Source organism: Xylocopa sonorina, chromosome 5 (assembly GCF_050948175.1).
Source record: "Xylocopa sonorina isolate GNS202 chromosome 5, iyXylSono1_principal, whole genome shotgun sequence".
Classification (NCBI taxonomy): Eukaryota; Metazoa; Arthropoda; class Insecta; order Hymenoptera; family Apidae; genus Xylocopa; species Xylocopa sonorina.
Window position 1 is genome coordinate 9,189,989 of NC_135197.1, and position 27,383 is coordinate 9,217,371.

The window sequence follows — 27,383 nt, forward strand, 5'->3', positions numbered from 1 at the left end:
GGTCAATTGTTCGAAAAGTAGCTGGGGCCCGAGCTCCGCGCTTTTCTTCTTCCTTTTTTTTTCCGCCCTTTCTCTATATCTCCACGTGCAACCACACCGTACCGGCGTTTTCGCCCACTTCGTCGTAATTACGAATTATTGACGCTTCGCGGACGCCGTAGCGGGATAAATATTTTCAGCCCTCGAACCACCACCGCGTCGCACGGTTCGGAGACGATCGAAGCGTCCCGAATCGAATCGTTCCACTCGTCGTTCCGCGAGCATTTCTCTCTTCCCCAGTCGTGTTCCGCTTTACAGCGGCGCTATAACCGGGGCAAACGACCGCGTAATATGCCGTCGGTCCACGTACGCGTCTGTCTACGGCAAATTATTAATCTCCTCTGTTCCTGGAGCACGGACAAATAGTAAACAATACGCGCGCACAATTAATTTGCTACCGTGGCGGTGTGCCTTTTAATTAAAAAGCTCTCCCGCGCCGCGTAGAACGGAAGATGCCTAGCGCGAACAGGCAAACAAACGTGCGCGCGCCCGCTCGCTCGTCGGCAGGCGCGACCGTACAATCGGGAGTGACGCGTTCTAATTAAAAAAAGGTTCAACTCGCAGTTATTATTAGTACCGTTACCGTGCAGCCGAGACAGCTGTCCTATTTCTCGTTCTTTCGTGTACTTTCCTTTTCTTCTCTTTTCTTCGCCGCTAAAAATCACGAAAGCCGTGGAAAAGGAGGGACAGTGGGGACGAGAAAAAGGAAGCGAAGAAACGGGAGGTGGAAACGCGGAGAGAACCACGCGACGAATCTTCCTGTCGTTCTATGCGCACCTGCGTGAATAGACGTCCCGTCGTTTTTTCCCTTCCTTCACCCTTTTCATACGCGCGTCCCCATTCAAACGCGGTTATACCACGTCCCAGTCCCACCTCTGGATCCGCGAATTTATTTTTATTCGCCAGTTTACCTTTTTATTCCATTAACACCAGCGAGTCGTCGCCGTCGCCGCCGTCGCGCGGCTCGCGCGTCCTCCACACCCTCCTCGAGCCACGTCTTTTTCTTCCCCGCCGTATTTATCCCCTTTGGACACGAAATACCTTTGTTCCACTTGCTTAATACCGCCCCGTCCTTCTTCCTCTTCCTCTCGCCTCCCCCTCTCCATCTCTATTCCGGCCCGTCGACTCTCCGGTTGCATCTTCATTCATCTCTTATAAACGATAAACCATAATGAATCGCCGTCCCAGCCCGACCATCCCCCTTTTTACCTTCCCATCGGCATCACGAATTTATGTTTCATTGTCCGCGCGACCAAATGAACTATTTATCTCCCTCCGTGGATCCGCTCGATTCAACCGAGCCGGCCCGATTGTTTTTCCCCGCGGCCTCGCTCTCTCCCTCGGAACCTGACCGAACAAATAACCGAATGCGCGACGAGTGCGCGCCCGAGAGTGTCCGCGCCGTGGACCAAATGGCGTTCGTTAGTAAAAGCCACCTCGTACCTGGACCCAACCACCCGCCTCCTGTCTACCCTCTCCGCGCCCCCTACGTTCAATTATCCAGGGACGCTGCCCGCTCGATCGTCCCGTCCAGCGGCACTTATCCTTTCCCGTACTTCGCCCACGTTCTCGAGATCCTCGCGAAAATTTCATTTTCACGCGTGGACACCAGCCTTCGACCGGCGAAGCTCGAACAACGATGGATAGAAAAAATATCCGCGCGACCCTCTCCAAGTATTTTCTCCTCTATTACTCTTCTTTATTTGTCGAGAAAGAGTATTGCTTTGTCGCTTCATCTGCTGTGCTGTGTTGAAATCGATTTCTCGAGTAATTAAGAGGTAATTTGCAAAGGGTTCTTTCACTGCGTACGCGTTCTTCTGGTCGATGAAACGGGTTACGCGAGCGTTCGACTTCGACGAACGGCTTTTTCGGGCGGCGCCAGTTTTCGCGACCGCGAAACGCTCCCCCCTGGTGGCACGGAAGCCGGAGGCCTGCTGCAGGACCTGTTCATTTGGCCGCACGAATACCCGGGGCTATAGGCAGATGCAGTCTCACGCTGCGATTAAACGACGCGCTCCGACGGGGTACGGCGGGCCCACGCGGCCTCTCGAAGAAACGAGGCGAGTCATTAGGGTTACATTTATAGCGGATATTTGTTAGGATTCCTTATCATTTAGCCCGCGGTTGTGGTGTGTCCGTGAACGTGATAATAGCAGGGGCTTTGCTTTATGACGCGCGTATGGTGGCGGTGGTTAATGAGTGGCACCGTCGAGGCTTGAATGTAAAGACTTTAAAGGGGTCGTTCGGAATTTTCCGAGAAAACGAGAGGGGGTGATCTCGCGGTGGTCATTTGGTTTCGAGCGGGCGAATATGGAGTAATTAATTTAGAGTAATGTCGGTTCATGTAAATTTAAGGACCGTTGAAGGTTTAATTTGAGGTTTGTCGAGGGTGTCGCGGGGGTTGCGGGAATTATTAATTATAATAAATTGCGTTCAATTAGAAATTCTTCGCATATTGTTACGTTTTAATTGGAACGTTACTAATTATACAAAGTTGTCCCCGTTTAATCACGAGCGGTGCAAGTGTCGGGTGAAACGAGCGTAACCGCGAGGCGGGTAGAAGCGGGAAGAATCGTACCGCGATTGCAACGTACCATCCCCTCAAGGCTGCATCTTTTCGCCTGCCACGCGAACAAATTATAAACCTGCACCGGGTTAATTGAATTTCGAAACAAATGTATCTCCGTTGAAATATTCGCTGTTATTATCATAGCAGCGCAAACATTCGGATGGAGTTGTCTCAGGGGTGCCTCAATTTGGTCGTCGATAAGCTTATCCAGTCATGCACCTGAACACGATAAACTTTGCCCTACCGAGCCATTGGGACTCACCTAATCGGGACGTTCTCATCTATGGCAACGAATTTATGCGCTAGAATCGCAACTCTTCCACACAGTCGTCGTCTCTACTCGACTCGTACGTACTCGCACGAAACACGATCCATCGAAAGCACCCTTTCGCGTCTCCGTTGACAAATTTCATTCTTCCATCCCCTCGCGGGGAAAATCATGAACCCTCGCGCTGTCCCGTTATTTACAGTGGATTTTCAATGAGCTCGAAACATTCAGCCAAAGGAGAACGTCAGTCAATGGTAGCGAAACAGCGCTGGTAATTGCTCCGTCAGCGAGTTTCATTATCATCGGCGGTTCCTCTATCCCTCGATGGGGCGCACGCAACCCCCCAGTCGCATCGGTGGAAACTAGCAGCGCGCGTCGAAAAATACGCGACAAGCAATCACGGGCGAGCGCGAAAGGGAAAGAGCGATCTCGAACTGTGCCTAACGCGCAGCGTGAACGAGGAGCAGAAGGGTTGGAGGAGCGAGGGTTTCGACAGGGTGAGGAGAGGGTTGCTGCTGGCCGGTGCGCTCGTAATCGGAAAAGAGGGAAGCGGTTCGCGGCCGAAAACACGGAAGCCTGCTTCAAACGAGCGTCATTTAACAAGCGTCGCTCGGGCGCGCGCAAACCGAAGGCCTGATTTTTCCGGATCTCATTAGCCGCGCGAGTGCACGCGCTGCCATTATAATCCCCCGTCGGCGCGCACAGCCAGCGTTGACTGCACTAATTGCGTTTGAAGTACAAAAAGAAGGAGGACAAATAAAAGCCCGGCTATAGCGCAGGAGGTGGCGATGGGGGGAGGGGAAAAAGAGAGAAAAAAGAAAAAAAGAACGCGAACGGGGTAGGTGGAGCGGCGGTGGAGGCGGTGGAGGCGGTGGCGCGGGTTCCGTTCGCGCCTCGTTTGCCGCGTTCTGCTCGCCGACCGAAAGCGTACAAAGCTGATTAGTGAGAACTCGCCGGAGAATTATCGTGCCCAGCCGTCGATCCGTTGGTTTTGCGGATTTCCGGTTTTTACGCCGGCCGCTAAGCGCGCTGAAAATATTGTACTTTGTATTTTCGAACCGCCGCTGTTTTCCATCCCTCTGTGCATCCCGCCCGTTTTTCACGCCGAATTATTCCCGTTGTAACGCGAGTAAACCGGGGGAAAAATGAGACAGAGGTGTACCGTTCCACCGTGGACATCAATATCCATTGATTTCGCCCGTAGCTTGCGCGCTTTCCATGGTTTGACGTTTAACGTGGTTAAAGGAATGACAAATTAAGGCGCGGTTTGAAATAGAAACGCGCGACGTGCGGATTTAAATAAAGCGATCGTACATTTGTCGGATGTTTTCAACGCGACGTCCCCGCTGAAGAGGGACTCGTATAAATAAATCGGATATCGCGTTCGAGCTCATTGTCTCGCGAAGAATTATTGTCCGTCCGTCGCGCGTAACTGTGTTACCCGCGTACGTCGCGTCGCGCCGCTATTTTACACGCCGGTTTTGATGTCTTCGTTATTACCACTCCGTTCACTTTCTCGACCGGTTCGATTCCCATCGTCGATTCACCTACGTGCAGTTCACGCTCACCTCGGGCCCCGACAATTTACTCTCTCACCTTTCACGGCGCAATCAGTCCGTCACTCGTCATCTCGCGCCGCCTGCTCGATCATTCTCGTTCGTACCTCGTCAGTCTCAATCTACTTCTCGCGGAGCCGAGTGTAAAATCGTCATCAATTACGCTCAATCACCGACACGCCTAGGGTAGATTCTTCGTAGGGACGGGTCACCTCGTCCCCTTCGACGTTTCCTGATCATCGTCAACGGGACGATGGCTGATTCGATCGAAAAGTTCTCTGTGCTACTAATTTTCAGCTGATTCATTGGAAACGTTCGCTCCTCGATCTTACGCGCGTTCCGTACGATACATGGCGATAGAAAGAATCGAGAAAACTGTCGTCTAATATATCGTAAGTTGCGCTTGTATCGCTACGTAGCGATAATATAAATCGTTCGACGTGTAATGGCCGAACGCTTGCTTCTACACGACCGCGACATGATAGGGCGGGTTAATAATTTCGTGGTCCGAAGTTCGCGCAAACTCCGCTGCGCTAATTAATTGTCCATTTTCGATGTCTACGTGCGAGAGGCACGCGATATATGCTGGTATAGGAGAGCGCGCCGCGCCGACTCGTCGTCAGGCCACGGTTTTCCCATTCTACTGGCGTAGAAACGGCCAGGACGGCCTGGCGGCTGACCCAGTTTCCCTAAAACCACTCAGCGTCGAATCGATCCGAGACTCCCTCTCTCTCTCTCTCTCTCCCTGTCTCTCACTCTCTGTGCCTTTTTCTGACGCTTTCAAATTACCGCGAGGGCCTATCGGAAGCGTCCGCTCGTTAAAATTCTGTTACACCCGGCCGAGAGACCAGCCGTCGCGGCCGGCCGACCATGTTTGAACTCGATTAAAACGAGATTTCGCGTGTTGCCGGCGAACGATCGACCGGGTAACAAGAGAAAAACGCGGGCTTCCTGCTCCTTCTTCTCTGAAAGCACGATGGGAAGGGTTAACCGCGAGGAAGAGCAAACACTGCTTCTTTCGCGAGACCCGATTTCACGACTACGACGAATGGCCGTCGTTTCTCTCCTCGCGGAACGAAGGCGCGAACGGAAGTCTTCCGGGTCGCGATTTCCGCAGGTTTCAACGCAGCGTTAGGAATATTAGGGGACCAGCGAGTTCGCAAATCTACAATCCCAATTTATTATGAACAACCCCGTGATATTGCCTGATATCCAAACACTTGTTCAATATTCCACTACGCTTATTTATCGTTCGAAAATAACCAAATTCACCAATCGTAAATGAACGCACTCGAAAGAGACTATTAAAGAACCGTGCAAGAGGGACAGTACCAAGGGAGCCAAAGGCAATAACTCGATCTTTCGCTCGTCAGTGGAAAGGGTGGTTCGCGCACGGATCCAGACGAGGAGACGCGGCAGCTCGCGCGGCGCACGGTTCCCCGGTCAAAATAATGTTTTTCTTCGGCAGCGGGAATTTTTTCGAGGCTAAGGAGCTGGGTAAGCGACGAAAGAAACGCGGCAGGGAACGAAGGAAAGGGGGCGAGCGAGCGCGACGATCGGACGAGAAACAGGTTGACGCGAGGCTGGCTTAAAGCGCAAAACACTACATACTACCGGAGAGGGCCAGAGCCGCCTCCCTCGGCATTCCTGCAGCCGCGCCGCGCCGGCTCCCTCTTTTCACCGTCTTCGTCCGCCTCCTGTTGTCTTTGTGAAGCGGTAACACGCCGGGTTGCCGACCTTACCCTCCCCCGTCCGGCTTCTGTCCTCCGTCTTACGCTCTCGTCCTTTGCCTCCCCTTTACCACCTGCTCGATGCTCGCGCCTCATTCTCGCGGGTCTCGGAATGCACTCGTCGCTCGTCTTTTCTCTTCCCCTCATTCCAACGATTGTCTCGGTTCCGTGCGCGCGCGCTACACCGCCGCTTTCAGCTTACCCGACGATGGGAAGAAATATTTGCACGTCCGACCAAAAGTCACTCGATGACGGTATTATTCGCCGCGAGGGGGTATGGTCTCGGCATACGCGATGAACAGCCTCGAGTTCTGGCTGCGAGGCACGCGAAGGAAGGTTCCTCGTCGGTGGTGGTCGCGCAAAGGGGGTGGCGCGAATTCTCGGGAGCGGTACCAGTCGAACTTGTTGCGGTTCGAAGAATGGCCGCGAGAAATCACGCGTTCGAAGACTTGCTCGTTCCTCATAACCGCTCCGTGGGCCATTCGAGGCGACGCGATCATTATAATCACGGCGACGTTATCAAGGCTCGCGGCGCGTCGCGAATACTAAAAGTCATCCGGGCAACGTACGCCGATTTCGTTACATTGTGAACGCCGTCGCGCATACTTTACGCGAAACCGGCCAGGATTCTTAGAGGCTTTTACGACGATATTTCGACCCCTCCTTTATTATCGGTCGTCACGATGGCACCGAGGAGGAGACGCGGAGATGGGAGCGTGGAAGCGGCGTAGCCAGCGGCGAGCGACGAGGAGAGAAACGCGAACGGTAACAGCCGGGAAGGGGTGTCCGTTCTGAAAAAGATCACAAATTCAAACGAAGCGACGCGATAACTTTTCCGCGGGACGTTTATTACGCGGTCGTAACATGCGCCGACTAACGGGCCTACCTGCCTGCACGCCGACTTAATTGCACGGAAACATCGGGATCGCATAATGAAGAGGTCTCCCGAAAAGGTATCGGGAAGGTGCGCGCGATTTCGTCCGCTCTCTTCCTCTCTCTCTCTCTCTCTCTCTCTCTCTCTCTCTCTCTTTCTCTCCCTGCCAGCGTCGCGACCGTGCAGGGCGGATTAAAAGCGTCGAAAGTCGACGCGTCGCGAGAAATATGCGCGCGGTTCCCGTTGCTGGCTCCGACTCGTTGGATCTACCGGTTCGAGAGATGCTTGTTACTCGATTTTCAGCGACGAGTACGGAAGAGAGAAAGAGAGAGAGAGAGAGAGAGAGATAGAGAGAGAAAGAGGGGGACGGGGAGAACAGAGACATCTGTTCTCAGGAAATTGTCTTAAGCCCGAGGCTACCGGTGCTGATCGATGGACCAGCCATAAATCTAAACTACAACTTTTATGGTTCTTTAAGGACTGCTTCGTACATTGGCTGCTGGTATTCGGTATGTATACCCTTGACGCTGCCGCCTCTGATGAAACGGACACCTTCTACGGATATATTTATATTGGCAATCTCCACTTAGATTTTCTAAACGATTCGCGCGGTGTCGTCGACCCGTTGACTCCTCGCCTGGCAATCACGAGTCGTGGCTCGACTCAACGATTCAGCTCGATGCTTCGACGTCGTCGAAAACGTCGAACGCGCGTTGGGGCACCCTTTGGGCGCTTGAAATCGTTCGAAGCGATCGGTAGCGCCGGCTGTTCGAAGACCAAACCGCCGGGTGGTTTGATAAACGAAACTGGCCGTACGACGCAGAGCGTACACGAGGCATTAAATTTGTTCGCTTTAAGCGAGCATTGTTGCGTGTCGTCCGTTTTCAAAGACCGCCTAACCGGTTTTAATTAACATAACAGACGCCACGGTGGATAAGGAACCAGCGTCGATGCGGAGGAAACCGCGTCGAACGTCTCGCGTTCGCGCTACCACGATGGGAAGGAAAAAAAAAAAAGAAAAAAACCAGGAGAAATATCCCGACCAATTAAAACCGCGGACAGCGTCGCGCGCCGTTATTGCCTCGGCTGGCCGACGCAACTAATTTGAATCGTTCTAATGAAGAGGTCTCCCGCGATCGAGCGCGCGACCGGCCACGCAATTTAATCGGACACGATGTGTGGTCCTGTAGAAAGGGGGCGGCCGAGACGCGTGTCCGCACGGAATCCTCCAAAGTCGCGCCGCCTAAACGGCCCTCCCGTTCGTTTAATTGCAATTTATTACGCGCCTCCGCGCGTACGGGAACGAAACTCGGCGACCAGCCCTCCCTCGAATTCACCCATCGTACGCGAGGACCAGCGACAATTTCGTTTGGTCCCCCCTGCCCTTCGAGGGGGAAGGCGAAACATGGAAGAAAGTAAAAGCGGTTTCGCGCGATCGTTTCCGAATGATTCCACTACGTGCATGTCGGTTGAATCGTTTCGATGCAAGGGTAGTTTGCTGTTCAGAAGTAACGAGAAGATGTCCCTTTACGCGTACACTCGAAACTCATACAAAATCGAAGAGAAAGACATTTTAATAGCCAGATGGCAAGGATTTAAATTGTGACTAGCTGGAAACATACAGTGCGAAACAGGCCTAAACGCGCGTACGCGTACATCTTCGCCGCGCGGCACTTATTCTTCTGGCTGGAACAATGTAGCCGGGTTTAATTGCGGCAGCTACAGCCACCGTTTGCCTCGCCCTCGACGGGCAGGAATCCGCGCGATCCTCTTCCATCCGCCTGGCCGATCACGGCGAGCCGTGAACTCGGTTCGCGAGGCGCGCCACGCCAGCCGGAGCCCCTATCTCACGGTGGAATTACCGTGGAACGATAACCGGCTAACTGTAATTCAATTATCGCGTTAATTGCGGCTGGCCATCGATCCCCCTCCGATACCGGTTCTATTGGCTTCGTCCGCGCGTTTTATTGTTTTCTTCGACTATCGTTACGTTTACGTATCGACCGACTTCGGTACTACCGATGGGCTTCGCCGCCATTTTGGTCTCGAGGCTCCGTCTCGCGTTTAATCTCGATCCTTCCTCCCGCAGTTATAATTCCTGGCAGGTATTAATTCGACAAGGAACGAGGTATTTATGGCCGTACGATGATTATTTATTGCCCCGTGACTGCAATTATCGTGTCAAACAGTGGAAGATGTATAAACGCGAATAACGGCACGCGGTAACGGATCGGTAATGATTTATAGCGAAGGAAGCTGGGAAGATAAAATTTTCGCGCGTTGTAAACCCTCGAAGATTTCGCGAAAACGTGGAATATTTATTGGAAATATTGCTAGGCTCGTCCCCGCGATTCTTTCGCGACACGAGCGCTATATCGCATTCTTTCCGTACGTAGATTATACCAGTCGAGCCAAGTTTCCCACGAGATTACAGACACCGGGAATACAAACACCGAGCCTCGACCCCGCCCATTGCGGCGTTCCATTCGAAGGCGGTGGAATTGTAGCGTCAATCGACGATCGTCTCGACGAAATTAATTAAAGTTGCCCCGATGGCTGCGTAACTTTCGCGGAATGCCCCGACAATCGCGCGGAGCGGTAACAAACTTTTTAATGCGTCTCGATAACCGTTCGGATAACCGACCCCCTTTCAGATAAAAATTACCCTCGACCGAAAGGGCGGACGGAGGAGAAGCCGGGCTTAACGATTCATTGTGATCGCGACCGCGAAATAAATGGCGCGTCCGGGATAAAACTAAAGCGATCGAACCGCGCGGTTTAAACAGGGAATTACGGGCGCACGGGGGTGAGAGTACGGAGTTTCGCGCGGAGGGTAGTTCGAAAGATAATTGTCGCGTCGCGAACGACCGTTCCTCGTGGGTGGAAAGAAGTTTCGCTGGTTTACGATTTCGATTTTATCGGTACGTTGGTTAAGCTTGGCCGTTTCCATTGCACTTTTCAGACGCGGCTCGCGACCACCCCCGATGCTGCCACGAAGAGAATACACTCTTGGTGGATTTTGAACAATCCCCGAGAGATGCGAAATTTATTTACAATCGAGCCGTTTTATCGCGCGACTGATAGCTATTCGAAAGTTTGCCTCGAGAAAGACGCAAGCAGCAATTTGTCGCTCCCGATAACGATCCCCGGGGCAGCTTTACAAGAATTCCAAGAATTCCAGGTCGTGCGTCGAGAACGCTTGACGGGAGGAAATGCGTGTCGCGAGGCGCGTGTCTACGCCTCCCGGTTCCTGTTGATCGAGCGGGTTCGATCGGTTCGCGAATCAATTTCGCGCGAGGGCGACCGGCTGGGGCGAAGGGGAACCGGGGTGGCTCGTCTGCTGCTATCAACCGGCGGAATTCGCGCGTGCAAACAAGCCGCGGGCGAGTAGCTTCATCGCGCAGACGATAAAATTGCGATCGTGACGGGCGGCGAATGAAATATCGCCGGTCGACGAGCGACGGTGCAAATGAGACGCGGAATCGATTCCCTCGTAAAATTCCATCGCCTCGCGCCCTCCCTCTTAGCCTTCTTAGAGATCCCTCGTCCCTCGCCAAACGGTGGATCGGTCGGTTCCGCCTCCGGATTTACAGCGAGAAAATATGAAATCGCCCTCGCGAGGGGCGGGGGGTGGCGTTCGAACGATTCCTTTGTACGCTTTATCGCGCGCGCGCGATATGAAACGCTACTGGCCTTTTATTGCCATCGTATACCGAATTCGTTCACCGATTACGGGACTACCGAGAGGGTTCTTTAAATGTCCGCGCACCGTGATTTACCGCTTCCGCGTTTCAAACGTGCCGGTTTACGCGCGCGTGGAACACCAATGCTCGCAGTATCGAAATGGTACCAGGGAGGTTATGAAAATCTGCTTCGCGCATTAGTCGCAATCTGCCCTTAGATCGGCAATTCCGATAGCGGGTTACTTAAAATGCTAATGCGCGTATCAACCGGGGGCACACCGTGTTGCCGTACGGATCGTCGAGCCTGGAACGAGAGAGTAACGCGCGCCCCCGTGTCTTATTTCAAGGTAAATGAGAAACTGCAGAAAAAAGCAGCCGCGGTCGTTGATATTATTCTTCCGTTCCGTAACAACAATTTACAGAAGTAACCCCTATTCCTTACATCGCAAGGTAACCACTTTCATATCGTTCCGAGAGGCGACGTAACTACATCCATTTCGTCTTTGTAAACGGTACCGGGCGCGGTGAAGGGGCGGGGGGGGGGGGGGGGGCAGGGGAAGAAAAAAAACGAGAGAAACGAAGGGTGTCCACTTATAAAAGCAGGCGCGTGCAGGCAGGAAGCGTACACGAGCTTCTTGTAATCCGCGCATACCAACCGGCTCCGGGGGAGAATGAATGCAGAGGCGGGCTGTGCCAGCCAAGGGAGAGAGAAGAGAGCCGTAGCTCGCGCGCTAAATTAATGTAACGCGCGACCGCGACGGGCTTATAATCTGATCCCCGACTGCACCGGTAGCCGTGTCCTTTCTTCCTTTTTTTTTTTTTTCTTTTTTCTTTCTTCTGCGTATTTCTGAATTCGTCCGATAAGGATTATTTGTGGAATCGCGGCTTCGAGCCAGGGAACCAGCGGCGTCTCGCGTACGATCTTCATATTTTCGGGCCCAGTATCCCTCGTTCTGTTTAATTACCGCCATCCGAATCGGGGTGAAATGGCGCGCCGGATGTCGTCGATCCATTAAAGTTTATTCGTGCTTCAATTATTCTGCCCTGTAACTCGCTCGGAGAGTATCAAGCGCTTAACTAGTTCCAGATAAGCGCGCAAAAATTACACGTTACTCGAACGAACTACCTTGCGCGCATCTAGTTAGCGTATGGAAATTGGTGAAACATTTCTCCCTGCCATCCGATTATAATACAACGATGCAATAATTTGTACCAGTATCGCGTGGATAAGATTCGAGAAGGTCTTGACGCGGGTAACAGCTTCCACCCCGTAGGAATTTAGGGGAATAATAAAATCTGTGGTATCTCAGCGCCAGTGGTCAACGTGGCCTGGATACATCGATACGTAGCCGCGATATTTCACCGGCTCGTTTTACAGTGTTCGCGAGGGCGAGGAGCAACGGGCTAGACAGGAATTTACAAAGCGGTTTAACGAAGTTCCTCGACCGGAGAAGAAACTTCGGTTTAATTTGGCGCGCATTAATGCGCCTGGGAAACTTCGACAGGAAGTTCCAGCCCGCTACCGAGCCACTCTCTCGCTTTCTTTCATTTTTCTTTTCCGTGTACTCTATCCCTTTTTTCTCCCCCATTTTCTCTCACGCCCCCTCCCCCTCGTCCTTCCTTCCTTCCTTTCTTTCTTGTTCATCCCGTCGATCGGTCGAGAAAAAGGCGCGCTTATTAAAAAATCAATAGACCCGAGACGAGGAACGGGACCTGCCGCACCGGCAATCTTCCTCTGGACGCAACGATATTCTCTCTCGAATTTCACGAAAGCCGATATCGATATTCTCGCCTGCCTACCCGCCGTGGCCTTGGCCAAAATTCTTCTGCAACGCGACACGCTTCATCCCTCTTCGGCACCACGAGTTTTTTTCCAACGGCGCGATTAAGCGGACAGGTTTCGCGCTGATTAACACTGGTATACCCGAGAAACTCTACACTTCCACAGAATTGGCCCCGCTGCTGTTGCGTTGAATAACAATTTTAATTGCGCGGTAGAGGGGGTTGCGAATGAAACGCGGATCTCTCTCGGAGAGCCGCAACCTGACGAGAAAGGACGCTCCACAGCGGGGCATTGTTCGAAAAGAAATCCTCGAGGTAGCCGGAAAATTCGCATCGATGAAACGGATCGTAACGCCACTCGAGCGCGCAACGAACTCCGTGAAGACGCTTATTAGTAACCCCGCGCTCAAAGCGAACCGGAGACCCTCGAGCGGCTTTCACGCGACTTCAACCCCCGAAAAAAACCGCCAGCCAGTGTGCGGAGGCGCGATTGTGCGCGTGCAGGGCTGGGCGAACCTTGCTGGAAAATGTCCGGGGAAATGGAGGGGTTGCTAGTGACGGTGGTTACCCCCAGAGACCGGAGAGAAGCTTTTCTCTCTTTGAGGGGGCGAGTCGACTTAGCAAAAAGGTCCCGGGTTCGCTCGTATGAATGTTAACGAGAGCGTGATCGGGGGAAAAGGAGCGCCAGGAGGAGGAAGAAACGGAAGAATCCGATGGAGAACGCGGGAGGGTGGTCGAGGGGGTGGCGAAGAAAGGTGTTCGCGTCGCCTCTGGCCAGGGAGCGAAAATGGGAAACGATTTCGAGTGTGTCGACTGTTTTCCATCGGTTGCGAAGGGACAGAGAAAGAGAGAGAATCGTGAAACGGGTCAAGTGCGGGTGGAAGCGGTGGAAGAGACGAAGAGGAAGGGTGGAACGAACTTGTACGGGGGTGTGCATTAGCGAAGAACAATAGAGCGATCGCGCGCGCGAGTTCCACGAAGCGAGAAAGATCGTTTTATTACCGTGAACGATTCTTACCCCCGCATTTCGTGCATCTCTTAATAAAGCTAGGTTTCTTCCACCCACCCGGTTCGTTCCTGTCACTTTCTCTCTGTCTCTTTCAATGTCTTTATCGCTTGCTCTTCGCTGGTGGCTTTTTGCTGAAAAGCGGCTTGGTCGCCACCGACCGAGCGTGTCTCTTTTTCCGCCCCTCCCGTGTCCTAAGCCGCCTATTATCCTCTTTTTATCGCGGGCCCGCCAACTCTCTGTCGGAAGCAGTTAACATAGGCCAAAAAGTAAAGCTGAACGTAATCTATTAAACAGATAGCGTCACCTCTCCCTTTCTCTCTCCAAGTCCGTTCATTTCATCGCGGACAACCGTTGAGACGCTAAGTGAAACTGAGTGAAGTCGTAGCCGAGGGTGAATATCGATTATACATCGAGTCAAGAAGATGATGATGTATCCATACATGTATTTAAAAAGGTATAAACTAAAATAGATAAGAAAATGAAGAAAACCTATCGATTTGAGGGAGCCTACAACTGCTTGCATCTAAGAACTCGAAAGAAAAACGCGTACAAACTTTGCAATTGCCAATAAAAAACGATACGTCTCTAATATTTCGAACTACTCTACAGGTGAACTAAGTTCCAATAAAATCGGTGAGTAACACAAAGGTGGGTTTACTCGTGAGAGATCGAAAATCGATTACGTCGAGGAATCCAGTGTGAAACGTCGTTAGACGGAGAAACTGATGGTATTCCGCTCGAAAGACACCAGTACCTGCCGTCTCGCGGAGCTCTTGATCGATTTCCCGTTCCTGTCTGAACTCGTGTGCAGGATCGTCGACGAGCGTTGATCCTCGCAAATTTCATAAAACTTTTACGAACCATCCACCAAAAACATACGAAGCGTCGAGCGAAATATGGGGAAACGGGGAAGCCTTCTTACCTCCGCGTTGCGCTCTCATTCTTAGCAGATGGAAGAGACTGCCGCTATCATTCGTTCATGAAAGAAAACGGACCCGGCGAACGCGAGCCATTACCTCGCGAAGGCTGTAAAAGCGGCGGAGGCGAGAGAGTTCGCTTCCCGTTCCACGAGGCGTGCATCGAGGTGGCCCCGGTTTCGCGTACCGGCCGGAAACTGTTCCTCTAACTTAGCCAGCTAACGTGACGCGAACTATGCCACGACCCCGATAAAAAGGAAATGATAATCCAACGTCGAGCGGCACCGCTCGACGGCTGCTCTGTGCGAATGTCGGCGCCGTGAGGGGTGGCGCGCGGAACAGGCCAGAGGAAGAGCGCAGGCATCGAGGGGTTAGATACAGACGGGCGAGGAGATTTTCAATTACGGTCAAAAACCAGCGCGAAGAAAGGGGGACCCTGAGCGAATAGAAAACAGGCTGAAACGGGGCTTAAGCCGAGGTTCGGAGCGATTTTTGAGACGCTCTGCTCGCGAACTGGGTCACGTACGCCCGGAAGTAAACGCCGAGAGAATTAAAAGTCCTACTTCCATTCTGCTCCGCGTCGAACCGACCGCCGCGTCGAGGAATTCCGGCTGAAAGACTCGCTTCTTCTCTTCTCCCGGCTCGTCCCGCCCCCTCCCGCTCTGGGATGGCTCCCTTTTTCCCTCGATCCGAGCCACGAGCGAGAAAGGATAACGGCACGTGCATGAGAGACGCGAAGATCACGGCAATCTCTTATTTTCCGCGCGACCGATCCATTCGGCGCGAATTGGAAAACGCGAGCTGCAAGGCGAGCGAAGTTCCACACGATCTGCCGGGGACCGGAAGAAGCGGCGGAGAACAGCCGACGCGCAAGCGATGGCAGCCGCCGTGCGGGATTTTCTTCCATCGCTTTCCATCAGGCGGAGGAGATTTCTGCGGCAATGAAACACACTCGTCCCGATAACTTCTCGTGAAACAGTGTGTCGTTACTCTGCCCTCGCAATTATGTTACCGTGTGCGTGTAGATTACATTCGCTATAAAGGACGCTATAAAGAAAGATTTTGTTGGTAATACCGTCGACGTAATTTGGAGAACGCGATTCTACACCTGTTCCTGACCAGGAAGCGAGATACGGGACCGAAGGCTACACCGAATTATCTTTCTTTGTGCTCGTAAAAAGATTCGTACGAAACGATCAATGACACGTAAGTAATATTACGTAGCGGTTGTTCGGTCATAAAAGTCCCGTTGATACGGCGTCGAGGAGGCAGAAATACCAATCAAAATTAGCCATCCGCGTGAATTATTTCTATAAACGATACAACGAGAGGAAACGTTTAATCCCCGTGGAATCTCGGCTTTCTTTTTTCTCTAATTACGATCTGTGGAATGACAAGCACGTGTCAGTGACCAGTTAAATTCGCTCCTCAGACAGGTCGTTACCGTCTGAGCGGCTAATCGCATAGAACTCAATGAACTCGACGAAAACATGCCGAAGGCACAGGGAGAGGAAGAAAGAAGAGACGGCTAGCGAACTGTGCTCGCAGCAACCGCTCGCGCATGATTGGAAATTAGATTAGTCACGTTGAAGCGGCTTTGAGCGAGCATCACCGTCGACGGGGCATTGTTACGGTGGTTGAAACTCCTCGCATCGCAACGCGCACCACAATTTCTAGGCGGGGGTAAGAAAATAAAAATATGTCGTTGTTCTGTTTTCGAGCGAAAGTAGAAAAACGACCAGGGAAAGTGAACGGACTCGTAAAACATTCAATCATCGTAAACGTCACGCGGGACATCTCTGCTATATGCCTACGGGCAATAAAAGCTAGCCGTAAACGTGTTGCGAAGTGACTCGAGAATTAACTTCGAGGGCGTTCCTCGCGCCGCGGTTCTAGCGTCGCGAGAGGACATTTCGATCGCGAGAAGTATGGAAGGAAGCCTGAAGAAGTTTAAGGGAGTCGATTCGGCGCACGAACACAGCAGTCGTGGGCCAATAGCGCCGGATTGGGGATCAGGGACAGGGATGGCGGCGAAAAACCCGGGGGAAGGTAAACTCCGGTCGAACGACGAAAACAACCGGGAAAACCGGCGTAATGCGCAGTAAATTGGGGCCACCGTGTGCCGGCGATGTACCACAAATCTTGGACGGCAAGGTTCGCGGCGAGTTACGGTTCCCCGAGTTAGCTGGGAAACACCAGAGAGGAAGAGGAGGGACGCTCGACGGGTCGTAGGTTTAGACGAGACGAGGTTGTTTGGCCAGTCATTGGTGAACGACGTTGAGCCGGCGCGCTTCCGTTTCCAGCTCCATGGTACGTTCCACGACGGTGACGCCGACAAACGCCGTAGTTATAATCCTTATCACCACGAGCTGAGTCGAAGACATGGTTGACGTGGTGTTTGGCGGGAATTTAAACCTACGAGTCTTATCTGACCCGCCTGTATTTGCTTCTCGAGCGTGACGATTTGCTTGGATCCGTGGAGGAGGTTTCTGATATTGATTTAACGACAGTATTGAAACATTTCGTTTCGCTCAATTTTTCTTAATATTAGATATTTTATGTGTTATTGGTAGAGTGGGTAATTTCACTTGGTACCGTGTCAGAAACGATTCTGATGGAAGGAAAGGTTGGTCATATGAAGAAATATCGCGCGAGCAAACAGATCGCTAAGAAACGGAGCCAAGAGATTTTTCAGAACCACAGCCAATCGAGCCGCATAATATCTCGACGAATAAATAGAAGATAAAGCCGTTGGTAGGTGGAAACGGTCACGTCACGGTCATTCTCAGCTCTTTATCTGCTCGCTGCCATTTTTCTTCGATCGTTCCTTCCGTTTCCTCGTAGCGGGATCAAAGACGCGGACAAAGCCATGCGAACTGTCGATTGCGCGCAGCACAATACTGGAGGATTTTGATGTATCTATCGTTCGCGCGTTTCACCCGTGTGCCCGTGAACGAAGTTCCATCGAGTACTCGCAAAGGGTAACCCCGTCGCGGTACCAGGTCGAAGGACGCGAAGAGGGTGGAAACGCAGGGACGACGACGCGGTTGGGCGCGGATTAGGCGCACCGAAGTGTGTGATAATCGCGAAGGAATAGAGAGAAACTCTTCTCTCCCCCGTAGCTCGACCCCTTCGCAACTCGAAATCGCTCTCGAGACTGCCGCTCGTTAATGCTCGGTTCCGCTTCGACGTGTGTGCAACACGCGTCCCGAAACTTCGGCTTCGCTGCGCAACCAACCAAATCTCCACCCTTTTTGCGACTCGGTTGTTTCCCCGGTTGTTTGCGTTAAGTAATACGAACACAGGTATGCTCTCTCTGTTTCGGAACTTGCAACTCGGGATAATTGTCCGTTTTAACCGAGCGAGCTGATAAAATTCCCCCGTCCGACACAATGCAGCGCGAGGAGCATCTACTTTAATGGTATCGATCGTGGCCAGAAAAAAAAGGTGGATGCTCGACACTGACGTCAAGTGCTCCACACACATTTAGAGGTAGAAGGACGATCGAAACGGGAAGTGTTTGCCACATTAGAAGAGTATTACGGCTAAACAAGCCCGCGAAACGCACCCCAATACTTGCCGCAAATTACAACTCATTCTTCCTGCCTCCCTCGTCGATCCATCCGGCCGGCAGTGAATTATAGAACAGCCTACACATCTGCCGCGATATTTTTCCAAATATTTAACCACAGTTACCCCTCGCGACGCGTGTTTGTCCACTAATTACACCGTGGCCCCGGCAAACACAGCCAGTCGATTCTTCCCGCAACAATATCACTTCACACGCGGCTACTCCTAAATCGATTACCCCTCGCGAACGAGTTAATTCTCGACGCGGCGCTCCGTACACAGAGGTCGACCCAAGCAACTGCCCGCGTCCTCCTGCTCCGTTTCCTAAGGGTCTTTCGAGGGGTCGATTCAGAGGAACGATCTTCGCCGCGATAGCCGGGTCTAGCGAACCGCGCGGTGTGCACACACCGGCCTAGCTACTTCCATCCTCGTTATTAAACACACCGTGTTTGCTTTCCGATAAATGTTTCAACGGTCAACCCGTAAGCGTGGCCGCCGTGCTGCGGTTTCGCCCGACCGGATATGCAGTGCCGTCGATCTGCGCTGTCCGCCCTTCGAAACCGAGCAAACCGCCGCTCGAAAATCCACCCCCTCTCGTTGTTCCCCAGCGTTTCACATTCGACGATCGCCATTTTTGCACCAGCGTGCTCGTAGTGGTTCGAGAAGATCGATTTCGAGGCTATACGAATAGGTTTCTTTGGAAGTTCAGTAGTATAGGTCAACGTACGGCGTTGACTGGTACTACTGAAATCTATTAAAAATTGCTACTCCTTTGAAACAGCTCTTTCTTGTGGAAATTAAGTATCGTAGTACGAAGGAAGATCGAACGAAGTACGTGTCAAAAATATCATTTACGATGATGAAGTTTCCATTTTTTATGAGAGATGTAATAGATAGGCTGTGGTGCAGCGCGATTCGTTTGTCTCTCGCTATTCGTCGCTGATAGGGTTCATACTCGAGTTGCATGGTATCCGGACCCATCAAAGTATCTCCTTCTTACCAATTATCCGCATGCAGCGAAGCAAAAGCCCCGACTCGGGTCCCTCTCGGCACCGTCCACGGGACTTCCCCATCGTTCAACTACTCGAAACTCACATACGAACTCGAGGGCAGGTATTTTTCACTGACAATCGGGAACACGGCCGCGGTCTCAGGTGCAGGACGTAAATACCGGCTACTCCTCCACCGTTGGAGGCTTAATTGGCACAAGGACAGAACGGGGTGGCGCGTGGACGGGTCACCGGTTTCGAATCGACGCGCGCTGAAATCGTAAATATATTGGCACTCACCTATATTTCGCGCCGCGACGGTACAACCGCTGGTTAGAAGCCAAGCGAACACCAGGGCACTGAGTAGACCTTTCCGTCGACCCTTGCGGCACTCCATCGTGAAGTTCCGAGCTCCGACTACGCCTGCAAACAAAACAACACGGCATCGTTAGAGAGAGAGAGAGAGTGAGAGTAATTGCTACCGCGAGCAGTGGTACAAGAACCTGGGGGTGGCGTGGTGCGATTTTTGGTTACGTTCGATGATTTTTACGCGGGAGGAACATATTCCTGAGCCACTTGGGGTCGCGTCGTGAGGGTCAGCTTCGAGTTGTGTAGGTTTAACAAGCAAAGGGGTGCGTCCAGTTACCAACAGTGTCCATAATTCCGCAGGAAATCAAGGAACCACTGCAGCACTGCGAAGGGTTAACTTGATTCTCCGTGTATAGTCGTGGAAGCGTTTGGAAAAAATACAAGGGTACTTATCAAAGTGAAAAGCGAAATAAACATGCTAAGCTCGCTCTAAACTCCTCCGATCCAGCCAGGATCATCGCGCCTATCCATCCCTTGGGTAACGCCGCGTGTTTACGAGCGTACGACACATGTGGCTCGCGTTTTTTTTTTCCAACCCTGTCGAGCTTTAAACTCGATGTCAGTCGCGTCCTCGCGAAATCCCTTTGTCGCGCGGCATTACCGAAGGAAAACGATGTTATCCCCGCGATTTCGCACCTAATCCAGGTGGCGCAGCTGCTGTCCTATCGCCGCTGAAAATTCCCAACGACGACGACGTCTTGTCGCGTGAATTTTTTCCCGCTGGATAGCCTCCATCCCCGTTGTACTCGTTTCGAACATCCCTGAAACGCGCTCGAGCGACAAATTCCAGGCGAGATGACGCGCCCACGTTTCACCCCTGTCGCCTCGAGTTGTCCAAAACCGACGACAACGCTCTCGCGAATCGCAACATCGCGGAACGCTATTGTCGATAGAGCCCCAGTGTCTAGTGTCGGTAGACAACCATAAATCAGCTTAATTCAAAGGGGCGAAACGAGGTGAACGCGATCAAAGGGAGAAGGATTCGCGCTCGCGGGGGTTAAACCGCGAGCCAGGCACGGTGAATGTGGGTTAACGAAGGCAAAAGAACGGAGGAAAAAACAGTTTTTGCATCAGCGTTTCGGCATTTAGCGGGCATCGCACAATGGGACCTCGCCGTCGAATGAAAACATTCGAGCCGACGCCGGGAGGAACGGCGAGAGGGCGGATAGGGTGGCGGGAACGAGACGAAGCGACGGCCAAAGAGAAAAAAGGGCTCCTAAAAAACAGAGGGACGGAAATAGAGCGCGGCAACGCCAATTCCGTGTTCCCCTCGCCGCGCTTTCCCAGACCGCGGAACCGGAACCCTCGCAGAAACTACCCAACTATTTATTTCCGTTCGACGCTGCGCCGCTTATGCTTTCGTTCTTGTTCTTCGAAACATCGCAGGCGGCACGGTTCTCCGCGTCCCATACGATAATGTGCCTCGCGCACTCGCGCTGCTGCTCGTAAATATCCAGACACTTTGCACGATTTGCGGGAATGCCACGCGAGTCGTGGCAAAACGTGCGAACGATTAACAAAGCGGTAACTACAGGCTGAGCGACCCCTGTAGTTTGTCGCACCCGATCAAATCCGAACTTACTTAATTACCCCCTGGCACTGTTATTTATCCGACGCTATCTCAAAATGTCCCCAATCCTCAGGCCGTATTACCCGTGTCCGGCAATGAACAGGAACCGCACCGTACGCTCGGATTTACATGACAACCCGTTACGACGCAGTTCGCAAACGGAGCACGATCCCGTGGAAGCGTTCAAAGGGACTAACGACCGGTATATCTGGAGCGGTGCCAGCGAGAGCCAGCGAGAACCACCACCGCTGCGAGAGAGCGCAACCAGGACCGCGTGAATTTTTCCAACGAGCCTAATTAAGTCGCGTGCCGGTCTCTCTCGCGGTGTCCTCTCCTTTTCGCTTTGTTTCCGTTTCACCGTCGCTGCGTCCACACGGCGATGTGTACCGGTCAGCATGCTTCTTTCTCTCTCTCTCTTTCTGTTTCTCTTTCCCGTTACCATCGCCATTCAATGGCGGTTAATACGAGCCGGCAGGATAAACGCGCAATCGGCCAGCAACCGTGATTATCGCGGAAACATCTGTAAAATCCTCGAGCAACAATGATAATTGAATGCAGCGGAGAAAGCGCGGTCTTCTGGCCCGCACGTCCGACGCATTACGCATAATTAATCCGACGATGCTTATCTCTTCTGACCCTGTATCCGTACGCGCGCGAATAGAATCGACTGCGCGCGATTTTTCTTTCATCGACGTTCCACCAGAGTCCTCTCTCATGAGCGCGTACCACCGCGCCCTCAACCCTTGTTCTCGTTTCCCACCCCCGTACGCTACTCGTTTTCTCGTAGATTTATAGGTAAAAATGACTGTTGCGATATTTATCTCGTGGAGAACGCAATGGTGTACAATTTTTTTCGTCTCGTTTCTGTTTCGCGATTGTTATCCGTGACGATACACAGAGGTATGATGCACAGAATTAATTACTATGGCAAACGAGTTTAACGCTTCCAAGGAACGGGACTATCGCTTCCATCAATTTGACAATTTGCTATTGTTTCCCCTTGAACGGCAAGTTAGGCGAGCTATCATGGGAAGATCGGTGTACGCATCTCGAGACGGTTTACCCGCGGATACGATTCACGGCGATACTTTAATCCCAAGATATTCGCTCATAATACCTAACCGGTGGAACACAATGGAACACAACATCTCGCGTTTCGCGCGTTTCCCACACCCGCGTTTACAGCGTTCGTTGGCGAACGCGAATCCGTTTCTCTGCTCGCGGTGTAATCTTCGAAACGCGACGACGCGTGCACCCAGGAGGCAGCCAGCAATGGCTGCAGTAGCCACGGTCGTTTATCGCAGTGATCCAGAAAAATCCCAAATTTGCGCGTACCCGCCCTTTCCACCGCGCCAGTTATTGTTTGCCGCGGTGGTCCCGGAGCTAATTACATTCCCACGGACGCGAGTATTTGCGCAAGCGCCGGGATAATTGCGATAAACCCGATGACAACGCGATCCCCATCTCGCGGGGCATTCGCGAGCGCTGCGAGCCGCGGTTTATCCGATGCAGAATTGGACGCTGGCTTAGAGGGGCGCGTAATCTCCGCCGACCGATTCTTTTTCGCGTGCTGAATACGATTCCTTGGAAACCTGCGGCCAGCCTCTCCCTCTGTGGCATTTTTTCAGATCGTTAATCGAGCTTCCCCTCGGGCTCCGTTCGCGGAGTACGCATTCTGCGTGACGCGGCTCCGACCGCGCGGATATTCTAAGAATCCGCCGCGGCTTATCGGACCGTCGAATCGTTTCGCTCCGTTTCGATTCGCGGCCCGATCTTCTCGACGGAGCGGTTACTCCGTGGAAAACGGTCGTCTTTGTGGCGAGTTGACGGGGCACCGCGTACGCCTGGATTTTTATCTAATTAGACGACGAGCAAGTGACAATCTACCAGCATAAACGATGTCTGAGATAGTTATTTTATGATCTGTTGGTAAATGGGTTAAGGTTAACAGATATAAATGAAATCGTGCCACGGGACGAGCCATTCGTCTATAATGAAATTCCCAATTATCCGCTGAGGTTTGGCGAAATCGCGGAGGCCAGCAGACCGGAACAAGCTGAACTGCGCTGGAGTAGGGTGCAATCGCGATAACACGGATGGTCGGGCGCGATTCAGGATAATTCGCGGGGCCACTTAAAATCGTTTCGATCCTCGCGTCCGGTCGCAACCCCCGCGCGAAGGGGTGAACAGCGTACGAGCCGCGATAACCAGGCCGCTTTGTCCCCCGTCCCTGTGTCCCGCCGCGATTTCGCGACGTTTTCGAGCACGAAACGCGTTAATCGTCCGACCGGGGCGCGCCTTCCGTGAGACCTGTCAGCGCGCGTACGGAAGCCGCGTGTTCCAGACGCGAAACCGCCGATCGCGAGGCTGGGCGTGCGCGAAATTATTTGTTGAAAATCACATTATCGCGCGAACACCGCGGCAGGGTGGGCGAGCGAGGGGCGCGCCCGGCGGGCACTCCGCGCGCCGCTCGGATTTGCAGCTTTCAATTTTACACCCAGACGCATTTTAATGCGGCCGCGGAAACCCCGAAACGCGATCGACGTGCCGCTCTCCCGTGCAATTAAAAATAATTGCGTATTCGCGTGCCGCCCGAATTGCCGTTTGCCTCGCGGGCCCGCAAACCCCGCCGTTTCAGGCGTCCCCCTCCGGCCCCGCTGATGAGTTTTGTTTCGCCGATAGACGGGGCGTTTGATTAGCCGGCTGTGCGTCCCTCCCGCGCGGCGTATGCACCGCTCGTACACTTTCCGCGGATCGAAATAACGAACGCGAGCCCGCCGCTACGTTATGCGCGGCGTGCTCTTGAAATTGTCCGATGAATTTCAAATATAATTATTAAACAGAGACATATCGCGGTACATTGACGTGATCTATGTATCGCTTGTTACGCCCGCTGCCCGTTTATTGTTAGACCGGACGACTCGATTGTTCGGGATATTTGCCTAACGAGCGCCAAGGCAGCATCTCGCGTTTCCCCGGCCACAATGCCCGGTTATTAAACGAATTTTCAGCCAGTTCCGCGCTTAACGACGGTCAGTCAAAAGCGGGCACCGTGCTTTTGTTTATCGACTCCCGTCGAATAAACGGCCGCGCGATTGTGGCCAACGTAACGGTCCCGACGAACATCAGAATTACCGGTCGACGCGCCCGCCGCTGTCGCGAAATTGCACGGGCCGCGTTGCTCGATTTACTTTCGGGCAACGAGCCGCGCAAATGAATCGCTGCTGCTGCTGCTGCCTCGCCTTTTCCCTTTCTCTCGTCGGATAGAGACACGCGGTGCGTGTAACGGCGCTAGAACTCCTCGGCTTTGTCCCGTTTCGCATGCGACAACCACGGTATTATAACAATCGCTCCTTTGAACCGATCCCCCGCCAACGACCGGCTACCAATTGTTCGCCGATTTTCACCGGCTACACTTTGAGAACCGACGCCGTTGCGGAACGCTCCGCGACACTTTGTCCCGTTTATTAAACTACGCGGAAGAAATAGAGGAATGTCAACATATTCTAGCCGGGGAACAATCGTAGCCGCTAACTAGTACGCGCGTTTTGCATACAATGGCCGTCACCAGTCAGTGTTTCTGCTCCATGGGAACGGAAACGAGGCGAGCGAAATTCTGCGATTTCCAACCGAAACTCGGACCCGATCGATCATTACGGTTGGTTCGCGCATGAAATAGCCGTGGTTTTAAACAGTTCCGTCTATCTTATTTAATTCAAATAATTAAATATCCTTCCGCGATGTGTAATCTACCAATATTTCGTTAACAAATAAGATATGATTCGAACGGGGAAGTTAAACGTATTGACTTTTCTCTTCGCGTTCTAATAAAACATCGAGCAAGTGCTGTTCGCTTCGCGCGCGCCGCGATGCAGCGGGAGAAATTAATTTCAAAGGGGTTGCCAGACCTCGGTCACCCCGTTTCCAGCGTCGCGCGGCTGTGCACCGGCGGCGCAAATCGCGGCGGCAGTCGGAACGAGGACCACCCCCGTTTCTATCGCGTAAATGGAACGACGCGTCGTTCCGTCGACGGAGCGTTCGCGTCTTGCCCGTGCAACGTCTTCCTTTTGCTGCGCCGCGGCGCGCGGTATGCACGTCACGGAACGCGAGCTGCCAGACGCGCACGTGCACCGCGGCGGCGGAAAGCCGCGGGAGGACAATTGGGAACGGGGTCACGTCAGGGAGCAAGATGGAGCGGAATAAAAAGAAGCTCCCCGGGCGGGTTGTATCGCGAGTGAATTTTATTTTCGCGTGGAAAACCAGCCGAGATCACTGCTACCATATCCGGGTACGTGAAGAAACAGACGTTTAACCTTCCGGGAGGAAGACTGCGGGGCTCGTCCCTGCCAGTTTCGTTCGACGGTGCCGCGCGGACCGTAATCGCTCGTAGACCGATCTCCGCGAGGTTTGCGAGTGCTCGGAATTGGTTCGTGAAATTTTCAGCCCGCCGCGTCGGTCTACGTAACCCGACGGCACGATCAACGTCTATTTCCGGTACGTGAAGGATCAGATCAGCCGTGGAACGGAAGGGGATGGCGCCAGGGGTAGGAAAAGCGGAGGAAAAGAGGAATTCTCGAACAGATTGGCGGACAACGGGCGGACGGTGAACAGGGGAGGGTGTTGCGCGCGTCATTTCAGTGGCACGGGGAAGCGACACGATGGAATTTCAGAAATTGCGCTTGACATTTTCGCGTGCATCGGTATACAGCCGTGGCCCAGCGCCACGTCCCTATTACGACGAGCCATCCGTTCCCCAACCCCCGATCCCTTGGCCCCTGCTCTTTCCTGCCAGCCTTCTATTTTCACCCGCGAAGGCGTCCTCCACGGTCCGCCTTCCTTTCCAGCCGCCTCGTTTCACGAGGAACGATCCGAGTACCGTACAATTTATCGGATTACGAAAGTTGCGAGAATTGCGAAAAATTCCGAAATTTATGGACGGACGTGAACTTAATCAAATACTTTTCGTATTAGTGGATTCATTTCGAGCAGTGCCAGGCGTTCCTTTTTACCCGATTGCCGGGCTCCGTTCGAGCGGCGCGACCGTTTCAACGAGAACCCGGAGGGGGTGGAAATCGACGGTCGGAAAATACGGTCGGATCCAAGAGAAAGGAGCGAATTTAGTGGACGACATACCGGTCCCCTCGTTCGCGAACAGTCCCGTACCTCCTACGTATCAGAAATCGGATGTTATTGCAGGTCGCGGAGATGAAAACTGCAAAGTGCTGGCCCCCCGATCGTCGAACGCGGAGGACTCCGTTTTCTGGTTCGAACGGAACGCCAAATACGATCCTCCTCCCAAAAACGTATTATATTATTATATCGAACCGGTCGATTTTACGAATCGACGACAACGCCAGTGTTGTACTCGCGAAACGAATCCAATTCGTCGGGAGCAGATAATTTTTGGGTAGCAGCCCGGTGTGTTCCACCGCGATCGGTGTATCCACGTTTTTCCACGGTGCCTGTGGACAGGTTTCCGAAGCACGAGACACGAGTGTTCCGGTAGGATGCGCCGGAAACGCGGTGATGCGAGTCGAGGGCCAGGCGAAAAAAGTAACGGAGAACGCGCCGATTCGTTTCGCGATCCGCGTCGTTTGTAGCGCAAATAAGCAGCGTAGGGTGTCGCGAGAGGACGGACGTAAAATACTTACGGGCGAGTACCGTGAAGCGCTGATAATTTCAAAGGGGCTCCACCACGTCACAGAGGGAATCGGCCAGCGGGCGCGGCGGGGAACGGTGGAAAAAAAAAAAAAAAACTCGAGATCGGTTCTCGCCCGTCGATGCCCGGAATGCCTCGAGTTCCAGCGTGGTCGAGCGTGGCGCATCGGCCAAGGAAAATAAATAGAATCGGGCAGCTCGCGTGGAAAGAGAGCCGGACAAAGGAGCAATTAAACGAGCATACTATGTTTCCGAGCTGGGAGACAAAATCATTAAACTCCGCTTCGCTCCTCGCCTCCTTGACGAGTCTATCGTCCAGAGTCGCGCTCCGCTTTTATCCGACTCGCTAAACGATCGGAGCTTTGTCTTACGCGCGCGTTCGTTCCGCTGGTCAAAAATGATGACAGAAAGAAATGTACGCGGGCTGGATAAAAATGATGGAGGAAAGAGCCAGGAAATATATGGGAGTTCTTCGGGAGTCCTTTAGCGCGGGGGGTGGTAAACGCGTTCGAATTGATACAAACGACGAGGCTGAAGCGGTCCGAGTGGGTCCGACCTCGGGAACGACGTCACGGGAAATATTCCCGGAGAGAAATGGGACGCGAGAAGGAGGTAACGATTGTATTATTCGGCCCCTTTTAGAAAATTCAGCCCGATCTCCGTGTTCCGCGTACGCGATCCCAGCTTTCGGATACTCCGCTATGAAACGAGGGCTCACTTTTCACTTAAGAACGCCCAGGGGTTGCCTCCCCTTTCGCCCCCTAACTGCCGCGGCATTATTCGTTATTACCGCGTGCGTG

General features: G+C 52.8%; 1 protein-coding gene across 6 annotated transcripts in view; it reads right to left on the bottom strand.

Annotated features, from left to right (window-relative positions):
- Positions 1-27,383, bottom strand: part of LOC143423956 (latrophilin Cirl) — a 344,006-nt gene that overhangs the window by 200,250 nt on the left and 116,373 nt on the right. For all 6 annotated transcript variants that reach the window (XM_076895660.1, XM_076895662.1, XM_076895663.1 and 3 more), the window contains one exon: positions 19,287-19,409. In XM_076895660.1, coding sequence (XP_076751775.1) covers positions 19,287-19,383 — 97 coding nt within the window. In that variant the 5' untranslated portion in view covers positions 19,384-19,409. The remainder of the gene's footprint in view (positions 1-19,286; positions 19,410-27,383) is intronic.